The sequence below is a fragment of the Phycodurus eques genome, chromosome 5, assembly GCF_024500275.1.
Source record: "Phycodurus eques isolate BA_2022a chromosome 5, UOR_Pequ_1.1, whole genome shotgun sequence".
NCBI classification, from domain to species: Eukaryota; Metazoa; Chordata; class Actinopteri; order Syngnathiformes; family Syngnathidae; genus Phycodurus; species Phycodurus eques.
The window spans coordinates 25,549,151-25,562,929 of record NC_084529.1 but is presented as its reverse complement, the minus strand read 5'-3'; the positions used below and the strand labels follow the sequence as shown (position 1 = coordinate 25,562,929).

At 38.1% G+C, this 13,779-nt stretch overlaps 1 protein-coding gene across 15 annotated transcripts in view; it reads right to left on the bottom strand.

Moving 5' to 3' along the window:
- plekha7a (pleckstrin homology domain containing, family A member 7a) overlaps positions 1-13,779 on the bottom strand; it is a 115,885-nt gene that overhangs the window by 662 nt on the left and 101,444 nt on the right. For 10 of the 15 annotated variants that reach the window (XM_061678309.1, XM_061678311.1, XM_061678317.1 and 7 more), the window contains 10 exons: positions 12,931-13,032; positions 12,711-12,822; positions 11,413-11,543; positions 10,837-11,034; positions 9,741-9,831; positions 9,551-9,645; positions 7,923-8,117; positions 2,015-2,167; positions 1,804-1,937; positions 334-464 (listed from right to left, as the gene is read on the bottom strand). In XM_061678309.1, the coding sequence (XP_061534293.1) occupies positions 334-464; positions 1,804-1,937; positions 2,015-2,167; positions 7,923-8,117; positions 9,551-9,645; positions 9,741-9,831; positions 10,837-11,034; positions 11,413-11,543; positions 12,711-12,822; positions 12,931-13,032 (1,342 nt within the window). Of the gene's footprint in view, positions 1-333; positions 465-1,803; positions 1,938-2,014; positions 2,168-3,329; positions 8,118-9,550; positions 9,646-9,740; positions 9,832-9,960; positions 10,297-10,836; positions 11,035-11,412; positions 11,544-12,710; positions 12,823-12,930; positions 13,033-13,779 lie in introns of those variants that run through there. The other 5 variants (XM_061678312.1, XM_061678310.1, XR_009768650.1 and 2 more) reach the window with 5 other exon arrangements.

Genomic DNA, 13,779 nt, shown 5'->3' with positions numbered 1-13,779 from the left:
AAGCGCCCGTGTAATCCCATCATTTTTGTCAAAACATTAGGAACACCTCTCACCATAATGTACTGACCAAAAATACAAACAGTTCTATTATTATCCCCAATAATGGTATTGTCTTTGTGATGTTTTATGTGCTTGAATACTGGGGGGGGGATTCAATTGAAATGTATTGCACATAAGTTCAATATTTAGATAGACTTAAAAAATATATATATTTTTAACTTTCAAATAAAACACCTTTATTCTTTCACATACCATTAGCGAGAGCCCATGCACCACACTTTGCAAATCACTGTCGAACACTGAAATAATATATAATAAATCGTCGGTACAAACCTGCCACCAGTTTGCTCTTCTTCGACGCCTGTGACGCTAGGGCCCGCGATGCGTTCATGATCTTCTCCTGCTGTTGGAGAACCGAGTCCAGCTCGCTCAGGTCCAACGGCCCTGACTGCAAATTCTGAACGCTGTGCACACGACAACGATAATGTTCATACAACAACACGTTTCTTAAACAGTATGCTGGGCAAACCATTCCACTGGGTACACACACATCTAATCATATCCAATTGACAACAATATTACGGCTCACTTTTCAATTCTAGTAATCAAGATGTTTATTATGGCACTTGTGGTTTTACACGAATCACAAAGAGATGTTCCTCATATTTTGCTTTCATATGCTCTTGTACTAAATATGTAAAATGGGACTGTACATGTCATTCCATAATCAAGATTTTTAAAAGCCATATCATCTGTACTGCATTCTTAAAATGTACTTAATGTTTATTTAAAAAACATTTTTTTGATTGTTTATAATATGTATTTAGTTTTAATTAAAACATTTTATATTATTTTTAATGACATATCATATGGTACATTAAGTATGCTTAAGTTAGAAATATTTGTATTAAAAGTATTCATAAAGACATGGATTCATTTTTGTAACTTTATATATTTTTTAAAAATATTTATTTTAAATGGTTATCTTTTAAAACAGGGTCTTAAAACTATCCATCCATCCATCTTCGCAGTCATAGATCGATCATGGAGGTTAAGGACTGACTCACTGAAGGACTTACAATAGTTAGCTTAAATAATATTTACAATGAAAAGTGAGAACTTTCAACTTCGTCAATCTTTGCTAGTTAAAGAGCTGGTTAAAATTGTCACTGGCAGCGAAAAAGTTGGTTAAAATTGTAACTGGGAGCGAAAAGTTTTCTTGCTCTTCGCATCAAAATTAATATGGTGGGAGGAATGGTGTGTGTGTGTCTGTGTCTGTGTGTGGCGTGCGCGTGTGTCACTTTCACATTCATGTACACGCGCGCGCACACACTATTTTAAAAAATATGACTATTATACGTATTAATTAATCATTTCAATGATTAGGTATTTTTGTTAAAAATACATATTACACGTATTAATATTATTTTAATAACACATATATAACATGGTATACAAAGTGTGCTTAAGTTAAAAATATTTGTGTGTATTAATATAATTCATTAATTTTAGTATATTTTTAATATTTACAAATTATATTGTTTTCATGATTAATTATTTTTAGTCTGGTATATGGGTTAGATGTAAAAAGAATGGTTTGTAATAGTGGAAAAAGTTTTAAAGTACCTTTCAGAATATTACTATTCTATTTATTTGAAAATAATTGTATTGATATATATCTATTACTGATATATAGAGTATCTATTACAGAATATATTATAGTAAATATCCTTAATGGCATCTAAAAGGTCGTAAGTATATATACAAATAATTTATTGACGTAAATTGGTCTGGCTGGCTTACTTGGACTTGCTGAGGAGTTTCCTGATGCGTTCCGTGCGCCGACTTCGCTCCTCCTCTTCCTCCGGGCTCAGCGGCTCCTCGGGATCCGACTCCACGTAACGCTCCGGGATGGACACCTTCTTCGGCTTGGAGAGCTAAGTCAAAAGATGGAGGACCGTCATCGTCGTCGTCGTCATCACCATCATCATCATCATCATCGAGTGCATCCGACTTCTCTGCTGATGTCGAGGTCGTAGTCCAGAGGCTCCACGTCCACTTCTCGGACCAGGGTGGCCTTGGCCGTCACCCACTGACCTCGTCCCTCCTTGTGACCTTTGTCGCTTTCACCTTCGGCCCCGGGACGCTCCTCCCGCCAATCAAACACCTGCGTGACGCGGGAACACGCAGCTCAATTTCACAAATCCAACAAAGAATTTATGGCATTTCATTCATATTTGACTCCACAGTGGCAATGTAATGTATGTATTTGTACGACCTTTTTAATCCTATCACTTAATCCCAATCGTAAGAGGTTAAATTCACTTGTCAAAATACCTATTTTAGAGGAGTTAACACGTGTAAATTACATTTTTATACTCATGCCTGTACATGTACTGAAAATTATGATTATTTGTTTTACTTTGTGTTAAAGATGGTATTGTACTACTAATAAATGCATTAAATTAATAATTGAATTCATCTACTGTAATTTCATATTGATTGTATTGGTTTGTATGGTCTTTGTGCCTGGTGGATTAGGATTATCATTTAATTATTGGACAAAAGGAATCTCTATTATTTATTTTTTTAAATCATGATTATTAGAGGATTATTCTTATATTTGTGCTTTTTATATGGGCAATGGGCCTGGAATAAATTACTATAAAGACCAATTTAATATTCATAGAGAATTATTATAGGATTGTTTTACTCATTTTGAATTATGATTAATTTGTGCGCTTTTTAGAGGCCAGGAATCAATTATTATAAAATGAATAATTTGGGATTTTAAAATAATATATACTAATATTGGAATAATTCAATTTTCTAATTATTGGACAAATATTGTTATAGCAAATACAGTGCCATGAAAAATGTATTATGATAGGATTCATTGACAAATTAAAGACAAGAAAAAATGTATTTTAATCCATTATTTTCTTTTTTTATGGACTATGGGTCTGGAATAAAATTCATTATATTGGGCTAATTATTGTACTACTGTATCAATTTTGTCATGTTTTAAAAATTATTATTAGAGCATTACTTTAATACACTGGAATAAAGGATCGGATCAATTACTTCTACTACTAGAAAGAACAATGCAGATGTTTTGGAGTCATAAACATCATTTGTCATGATTGTGCCATGTAAAATGACTCATTATGCAGATTTATACAGTGATGCATACACAGTGACGCCATTATATTTCTATGCAGCCACAACTCATCATTGTGGATTAATAAATTCATTCATGGATTTTAGTCTCATTAGGCAGGCACATGATTAGTATCTTGTAATTAGAACCAGTGTGTGTAGTGTAGTACTTTTATGAGTAATCATCCAAAGCCATGCAATGCGTCCTCCGGGTGCAGCCGGCAGCAGCTGGCCACTTCTGTGCTTGCGTTCGGGAAAAAGAAAGAAAGAAAGAAAGAAGGAAAGAAAGAAAGAAAAAGAAAGAAAGAAAGAAAGCGAGGGGGGGGAAACACATGCAGACCCACATGGGCCAAAGCCCACGTGACAGACGAGGAAATCGGCATGCCTGGGAGGCAAAACTCTCTTTATTGTGGAGTGCGAATGTCAACATTGTGCCAAAAAGTTGCTTCTCAGTGACAGTTAGGTGGCGCTGCAGGGCACATCTCGACTTGGCATCTACTTGAGCTGAATGCCCCCCCCCTCCCCAACTTTCCAGAAAAAAAATAACATGTCGCGAGTTAATTAACTGCGAGTCATGGTTTCATCCAAAATGGTCTGGTAGAATAGAACTGGAATTGGTAGCTGACGACCACTAGTGGGCGTCGACCCAAATAAAATGGCCGCGCCCCAAAGCCTTCTGAGCCGCTCGCGCAAAGTCGCTGTTGCATGGGTGATTTCTCACTATATTTCTTGGAAAAGTTGGACTTTATTCATATAACATTTCAAATTCGTTCTCGTAATTATTTTCCATTTACTCATTTAAGGTTATTCGGTTCTCGTAACACTACGAATGTTTTCACAGAATTTTTTCATATTCCGTCGTGTAAGATTGACTTTACCTTGCATAAATGTATGACTTATGTCTTGTATTATTTTAACTTCAGTTACGCAATCATCTCTTTCATAATAGTTTGACTTTAGTTACGTAATATTTCAACTTTTTTATGTAAAATTATGACTTAATTCTGGTCGCGTACCAAATGTTTTTCTCATAATATTTTCAATTTATTGATGTAACATTGTTACTGGGTTCTCATAACATGAAGTATTTTTTCTCATAATATTTGGAATTTTGTTCTCGTAAAATCATTAATTTAATTCTTGTAATATTTCAACTTTTTCCCCGTAATATTTTAAGTGCTGTGAAATGAAGACTTTTTTGCTGGTAACATTGACATTACTTTTTTGACGTAGTATTAACACTTTCTGCACCTAAGGATAACTTCTTGTAATATTTCAACTTTCGTAACATCATATTGCTACTTATATTTCAACTTGAAATTTGATTTGAACTTTATTCATATAAAATTAAGACTGACTAATCTCATTACGTTCTAACTTAATTCATGTACAGTAACTATTCTCATATTAAAATGTGTAAAATTTTACCTTTGCAATTGCACCTATATAAACGGAAAAATATGACATTACGACTTTTGCTCACATTACAACATTCATGCACCGCAGTGCTAGGTAGCTACATGTTAGCATTATGAATAGAAATGTGAAGTTTGACTTATCTAAAAGCCAATACTCAATATTTATAAATAGCATTTGAAGGTTTCACTACTTAGCAGTGATGCAACCTCGTGCGCACTTTTGACATCAACCGTTTTATAGCAGCCTCGGAAGCGTGCGGCCCCTAAATGTGAACGCTAATGTTAAATGAACAATACTGAAGACGGGTGGCATTTTTGGCCTGTGTTGACATCTCAAGTACTATTCCATACACACAACATGCTAAATTCCCAATTATCTCAGTGGGATACCTTTCGGCACATAGCCTCGAGTCCATTACAACTGGTTTCCCTTTTTGTTGCCCACCCGTCATCCACTCCCTTGTTAAAACTTTTCTCATATACACTGTTTTTATATATCATTTGTATTATTATTATATATCATTTGTATTATTGCATTTCTTCACAAAGACATTTCAGCATAGCTCCAAACCAACGTGGCTCCTGAACAACAATCCATCGCTAGCGCTCAATTCCTTTTTAAAAAATGGCATAAACATATTTAAATGTTGGTGGACTACATCTAAAAATAGGCTTTCAGCTTCACCGTCTCAGAAGGTGACCGAATATTGCTCACTTGGTTGCAATTTTTATGAACTTAAAAGGACCTAAGTGCGATTGTTCTTTAGCGGGTGGTCGTCATTAGCATTATTAGCATCCCTCACTAAAAACACAAATTTTCTGAACAGAAGTGCTAAAAAAAACAGAAATGTATCCATCACAGCATATCGTAGCGGTCCCCAGATGCAAACGGCACAAATATGGCCCAGCGTGGCCGTGTCGCACCTATCGTAAAGTCATCTTTTCATTCCTAGAAGATGTGGGAGGATACGGAGCGATCTAATTGGACAATTAGCGCTTTGAGGCCATGTCGGGACATCATTGCTTTGTTCTCGCCTTTAATGTGAACATCGGTTATAAATAAATTCAATAATAAATTCATCGCAACACAACAATTCGTAAACTAATGCTAGTTTTGCTTCATTTTGTTTCCATGTATACAGTAAGTGCGCTATTGTCAAAATGGAAGTGTTACATTAGCATTTTTAGCATCCTTCACTAAAAACGTGAACGTAAACGGAAGATATGCAGTCCTGTTAGCATTTTTAGCATTCCGCCTTGATTGCTGAGATATTGTAGCAATTGGCTAAGGATGAATTGGATGAGACCATTAGTGCTTGTCGTTGCTTTGGTAGTCAGTCACATTTTTTGGGAAAAGCGGTAAGCCTTTACGTTGGAAAGGTAAGGAAACGATAATAATCAATGTAAGTTATGCAGGTATGTTGGCATTTTTAGCATTATCGCCTCACTAGGACGAGATATTGACGTTAGTGGCTCGGGACGACATCAGCGCAATCTGATTGGACGATGAGCACTGAATCACCAAAAAAATAACGTTTGGGCTGTCAAGTAATTCAAGACAAACATTTTGTTGTTTGAATGTAAATATGGTAAGCAATGTTATTTAGTGCAATAAAAATGCGTGATCATGAATAAAGTCAGTTTGTCTTAGCATTTTTTTTTTTTTTTTTTTTTTTTAAATCGTCTCTGAAATGAGGAATTCTCAGGTGTGAATGCTGAAATATCGCCATTGGCGAGGGACAACATCGCCACAACCCGATATATATACAAGTAGCACTTTGAGGCCTTGCCGGGACATCTCACATTTGAAAATGATTATTCATTCACTCATTCATTTTCTGAGCCGCTTCTATTCTCTAGGGTCGCGGGCATGCTGGAGCCTATCCCAGCTGTCATCGGGCAGGAGGCGGGGCACACCCTGAACTGGTTGCCAGCCAATCGCAGGGCACATAGAAACAAACAACCATTCGCACTCACAGTCACACCTACGGGCAATTTAGAGTCTCCAATTAATGCATGTTTTTGGGATGTGGGAGGAAACCGGAGTGACCGGAGAAAACCCACGCAGGCACGGGGAGAACATGCAAACGCCACACAGGCGGGGTCGGGGATTGAACCCGGGTCCGCAGAACCGTGAGGCTGACGCTCTAACCAGTCGGCCACCGTGCCGCCTGAAAATGATTATGTTTTGGATAAATTATTAGCACTGACCTAACATTTAAAAACGTTTTCATAAAATTTGGTTTTATTTACGTTAAATTACAATTTTATTTTTTAAACGATTCCAACAATTTTTCTCGGAACATTTCAACTTCTTTCTAATAATATTATGACTTTAATCAATATAATTATGACTTTTTTCTCGTAACATCACGACTTTTTGGGAAAAACCAATGATCTTGCTTTTAATGTTGTTGAAGGCAGCCATTAAAATGAGAAATTCCCCGGCGTGAATACCGAGATATTGTCGCCAGTTGACTCGGGACGACATCGGCACAATCTGATGGGACAACTAAGCGCTTTGAGTGCATGCCGGGACATTGTTGCTTTGATTCAACTCTGACGTTTCTCAGTCATACCATTTCTAGCATCACTCACTATACGAACTTAATTGCTTTAGTCTAACCTTTGATGCTCTAGCCAAAAAAGCAGCATTTTCTCAAATTTATATGGCGGCTATGCCAGGACATCGTTGCTTTGATAATCTAGTAGAAAAGTCCATTTGATGCACGCTAGCAAGTCTCTGTGTGTCCAACCGAAAGAGGAACTCAGCTTGCCGTAAACTTACACATCTTAAAAAGATAAAATAAGTGATGACCAAAATCAATGAAAATTTTGGGGCAAAGGCAAAAACGGATGGCTCGAAACAAGGCACTTAAGAGTTTGTCGAAAAGAACGCGGCGCATGGTCTAATCTTGAACCACCAGCATTATTTTGTGTCCAACCTGAAAACATACCAGCTATGGCCTCTAGATGATCTATATATACCAAATCTCTACAAAATATATTCATATTTTTTTAATATATATATATATATATATATATATATATATATATATATATATATATATATATATATATGTACAGCTGTATATTGAAAATAACCCTCAGTAGATAAATAAATGCCTTGGCTTTCACAATCAGCGTCTCAGTGAGGTCCAACAAGGCGCTCATTTTGAGCCCCTCCCGTACTTTTTGTTCTTAAAGCATTAACCACGCTAGCTCGCAGCTCGTTAGCTCATGCGACTAGCGCGTTAGCATCCCTGCTAGGTTATTATGCGGCTGGCTTCTGCGGGAAGGCGCAGGGGCGGTGGCCGTCACAGCCGTGGGGTGAAGGTAACGTACGGAGGCGGGCGGCGGGGCGCTCGTGCGCTCGCCCTGGCTGAGATTCCGCTTGCGCTCGCGTACCAGCGCCCTCTGGTGACGCTTCATGCGCTCCAGCTGCTCCTCGGCGCTCATTCGGCCACCGCGGTGGGGAGGGGGCGCGCCGCCCAGGTACTCGGAGGACAAACACTCCAAGGCACTCTTGGGTCGCTCCTGCTGGGGGGGACACATGATGATGATGATCAGACATATTGTAGCAACAAAAACAAAAAGGCTAATATGAAATATATGACATACAGTAAACATCTGTTTATTGCAGTGATATGTTCCAGACCCTAACCTGCAAAAGGTGAAAATCTGTGATATAGCGCGACAGCATTTTAAAAAATTTTTGTTTTAGCCCTCCCACACAAACACATCCAAACTTATTAAAGCACACTATTTAAACACACAACCCAAAAAATAAATTTTAAGCTTAAAATATGTGATTCTGCTTGAGTGTCTGGGGGTGAGCTGTGGCCAACAGCAGCTTCTGCTTGAGTCCACTCTGTCTTTATGCTTTACTGTTCCCTAGGTATTGAATAAATGACTGAAAAGTTCCTCAGCAACTGTGGCTCTCCTTTCCCACATGTGAGGACATTAGAGTAAATAAGTATACGGGAACTCCTCGATTTATGAACGAGTTCCGTTCCTACGCTGGTGACGTAACACTATTCTCCGCGTAAGTCGGATTTCACCGTTAAAGTCGAAATTTACGGCGAAATACTTCTGTTACGGGTATTGTCCCACGTGATTGTGACAGCAAGCTCAGTGTGTGTGGGCGTGTGCGTCGATGTGTGAGTGAGACGGGACTGCGAAGGAGGAAGGAATGCGCGCAAGTGCGAGTGTGTACAGCGGCAAGTGTAGTGACGGCGACCGGGGAAGAGTAGCGATTAGCGGAGGACCCGTTGACGTTGAATGTGCAGAGGAGCTAAGAAAGCCATTAAAGCAGCAAATCGGTGCTTCGAGCCTTTATCGTTGCCGCCACCCAGCTCAGCTGTGCAACGGGAGAAGGGAGTTAACCCAGAGGAGGACAACCTCGGCCCTGGAGAAGGCGTCTCCCCTGCGTCTCCCGACCACGGTCAGGTGACCGTAGCAGGAAAGGTTAACACTTCGTATAAAGAAACTAAAATACATTAAAATAAAAAAAAATAAGATGCTGTACTTACCATTACTGCTGAGAGGGTGAAAAAGGCAAAGATACGCCCGCCGCACAAACACAGGCACGCACTACGCACTAGCTAAGCAGAAACACTATGGTGCTGGGACAAAATGGCGGACGAGGCACGGGCGTCGTGAAGTCGAAACGTACTTCTTGTACTATAAAAATAAGGGCTCAAACGATACAGTAGTGAAACCGAAACGCACCTCCTCCAACTGCGTGTCACGTGACAACTTTTTCCAGTGACGATAATCTGACCAGAGTGAGCAAAACTGTGTCCGCTAATGCTAGCTCTGTTCAAATACGTAAAGCAAATGGGAGGAGAGGAAAAAACATGCCTGGAAATTGCAAAAACGTTGAAGCTCAATTAGTTTCGCCCGGTTGAGAAGAGTTTAGTTTATTTAGTCGTTAAAGACGCCGTCTCCACATAGGGCAGGAGACGACTCACCCTGTCCACGGCGGTGCCGGGGTATCTCCTCAGCGTGACGAATGACGACACGGCGTCCGACTGGTTCGCCGTCCGCCATGACGCGCCCGACCGACCTGCTCCGGCAGCACAAAATCAAAACAAATAAAGATGACAAGATGACAGAATTGACAAAGTCGCTTATACACAGTTAGCGTTACGGTAATAATACCCTTATGGTCAGGATAGTAGAAGTCTGTGTCGGCGTTGTGTTGAGTGATGGCTGGCAGCTCGGGTTCGCTCAGGAACGAACGCAAATCAGTCTGGAAGCACATAAAAATGAAAACATCTAACGAGAGAATGCAATTCCTGTGAAACCTGCTGAAGAGGTGACACTGACCGCAAATGCTGCGGAATCTAACTGAATTGCTGAAATGTGAAAATGTGAGACTTAACGTATGGTTTGAATCAGTCAAGAAATGTGGAAGGTGGAGGTCGATATATCAAATATTTCTTAATTTGGGAATTTTAGTGTGAACATTTGGGGAAAGTTATTAATGGACCATTTTAAGTTGGAATGTCAAGAAATATGGAAGAAAATGAATAAATACAATTTGTGGGGTTTTGCGAGTGTGGAAATAATGAAAATAAAAGAAGACTCACCACCTTTTTTTCATGAAAAGGAAAACATACCTCCATTGTGTACGTAATTTGGGGGAAAGGTGGGAGTTTTTGGATTGTTGTATTTGTGTCCTGAATGAGCTGAAACAGTTTGGAGTCGGAATACCCTAAATGAGGAATAAAATGAATAAACAAATACAATTTGGAAATTTGTGAAAATGCAGGAATTTTACTATTAAAAGTGGGATTCTTGAAATTTTGGAAGATTTTTCTCAAGATGTTCTGAATAAGCGGAACTGTTTGAATTTTTAATGGGGAAAGACTGGTAACGTTTTGTGGCATGTCTCATGCAATCATCATTTTTTGTGTGGGAAGATTTGGAATATGGAAAGTACGACAGTGGATGTACTGGATTTTGTAAAACCTTTGAAGATGCAATGGTTTGAATCGGTGGAGAAATGTAGACGTGAAAATTGCCAGTATAAAAATATTTTGGGTGCAGAATCTTTAGAGGAGCTGACTCGTATTAGCCGAGCAGCTCAATCACTACTGTCTGGCGCATTAAGCTTAGCTCAGTTATCTACGCTCGTTTAGTTTAGCTAACTTAGCTTTGCTCTATCGTAACAGTCGAGTGTATATAGCTAATAAGCAAACATTTCAAAGAAATTTAAAAAATCAATCTAAAAGGAAAGCGGGTGTGAGCGTACCTTACAGTCTCCATTGAAGACGTAGTGTCCGCCTTCCCGGTCTCTCTTCTTCTCGTCAGACTGCCGCTTGAGGCCTCGCACCGACGTGTGGCGGATGACCGCCGACGCCTCCTTGGGCAGCGGCGGCACGGTGGGCGCCGTCTCCTCGTAGTCGTACAGGTGAGGGAGCGGCGGCCGGGGCGGAGCACCGTCCTCTCCCTGGGTACACGATAAGAGGAACAATAGTTGAAATGGTTTGAAGTGGTTGAGAAATAGCGAAGGTTACTATGTAAAAAAAAAAAAAAAAAATTCAATTTGGGGATTTTATTGGGAAAATGTGGGAATTTTGGGAATGTTTAACTAGCTCTGTATATGTCCTGAATTAGCTTAACAGTTTCAAGTTGGAATGGTTTGAAGAAGCAGAATGTAAAAAAGTGCAGAGAATAATAATGTAAATATATTTTTGGGTGTACAGAATACCATATGAGCAATTGTTCTTCAGCATCTGCACAATAATAATAATAATAATAATAATAAGGAACAGGCGATATTAATGCTGCTGACCTTTCAGACCTGAGTAGTCAGGGTTTCACTTACCCACTTTGACACAAAGTTGGGAGGCAACGTTTGCGAGAAGACGCTTGGGACGCAGCTACGGGGAGGCGGCTGGACGTCGGCGCTGGAAGAAGGCACGCTGGGCTCCGACACGGAAGGCACTAACTTCCTCTCTAAAAGGAATTGAACAAGGAATTACATATAAATGTAAATTCATAAAACAATTTCAAAACAATTCAAAAATACAATTTTTAAATAGGTTTAAAGGCATTTAAAAGGATATTCAAAGATACATTTAAAAACCTGTTTAAAGACAAGATTAAATTATATATATTTGCTTACGTTAAAAGAAAATTATTATGAATTAAAAAAAAAACATACATTTGTTTAAAAGAAGCTTACAAAGAAATTTCCAAGAACTTTTAAAATGAAGAATTTAAAACTAAAGGCATAGAACTAAAAGAAATAATTAAAAAGGGAATTTATACAAAACTATGTAAATGAAAATTTAAATATCACTTAGAAATAAAAAAAAAATCACAAAGTACAATTTAAAAAGGAGTTAAAATTTAATACTAATGTAAGCAATAAAAAAATGGAAAAGGAGAAATAGAAAATTAATTAAAAAGGAATTAATATTCAATTAAAACAAATGTCAAACAACTAAATTTAAAACATTTATTTTCTTTTTAAAGAAAACTACTGGGGAAAAAAAACATAAAACAAAAATGAAATTGAGACAAAAATTCCAAGAGTAATTTAAAAATATATTCAAAACAATTCAAGAATAAAATTAAAAAGTAATCAAAAAGATATGCAAAAAAAGAATGCAGAGGAAATTTGAAAAATAATTTTTAAAGAAGTAAAACAATATACTCGTTAAAATGTAGTACGAATTTAATAGAATTTTAAATGACTACAATAGAAATCCAAAAGGGATTTTGAAATAGTTTAAAAGGGAATTTGAAAACTAGATAAGGACCTTTAAAAGGAATCGAGAAGGAATTTAAAGACTTTTAAAAGGAATTTTAAAAGATAATTTAAAGGATTTCAGAGAAATGTATATATTTATAAATATACATATTTAAAAGGAATTTCACCCAAAAATTTAAAAGGACTTGATTAAAAAAAAAAAAAAAGTTAATTAAAAAATCAATTTACTGCAGCCTGTTGAGGCAGCAGACAACAGTTTAATTAACTGCTGGTTTATGCTCAACAGCCCACTTCTGCTTCTAATGTTTCAACAAAAAAAGCATCTATACAACATTGTTGGCATGCCCAAACTCAAATTCCAAACAATTATAACAAGAAATTATTTGATTGTAGTCCACGCAACCAACCTGGGTTCTGCACAGAGTCGATGGTGACTTTGTAGTTGGCTTTGCTGCCACTGAGTCCCGCCATCACGTCCTCGATCCTCCACAGCTCACGCTTCAACTCAGCCTTTTCTTGCTGCATTGTAGTGAGCGCGCGCGCACACACACACACACACACACACACACAAAACAACAGTTTACACGTGTAAAATGTGTCTTGCCCTGATACAGCAACAGACCTCACCTGCAAGGTGGCACTGAGATTCATGCGAGCTTGCATCACTGCCCTCAGCTGCTCCACCGAACTCTCCAGCCAACCATACTCCTCCCAAGCGTGCGTCATTTCCTGTGGCACACAACGGCAACACTTTTTTTTTTAAATCCACTCTTGTTTCCAGAGCACAAAGCAAGGACTATAATGGCAGGCTTGGATGAATTAGGTGTGGAAGAACAAGCCCATCAAACCTCCTGGGGCCGAGCTCAGGAGTCGAAGCGTTGGCCAATTTCCATGGCACACCTGAACGCATCGGTGCAGCACAAGAGCGTAATGACATCACAACAAGCAAGCACAGTTGGAACGTGAAAATGTCTGGAGACGTAACATTTTCACCACTGAGTAATGACGCGGCGGGGTTGCGCTCGTTAAAGTCAGACACGGCACAATCCATAGCCAGCCGGTCGGTCTTTTCACACTTGGTATTTTCTAATACTTTATTTGTTGTTAGTGTTCATAAGATATTACAGCTTTACTGTATTTCTTTTTTTCTCCACCCTATTTTGCTCTTTTGTTTTATACTTGGGATGTTGTTTTGTTATATTTGTAGAGTAGGGTGCACTTATTGAAAAATGTTCAATTGAAACATTGAGATTTTATTATTGAACAAATTAACATTTATTGCCACAAAAACATACGTAAGTACCGATCATTGGAACCATTGAGTACTGTTATAGATTATAGAAAATATGGTTATTTTAAATTTAAAAAATAATGTACAATATTAAAAAAGTAATATAAAACTACATTTAAAAAAATACATTTTAAAAGACATTTAAAAGGCACTTAACACAAGATGTGGGGGAAAAAAGAACAATT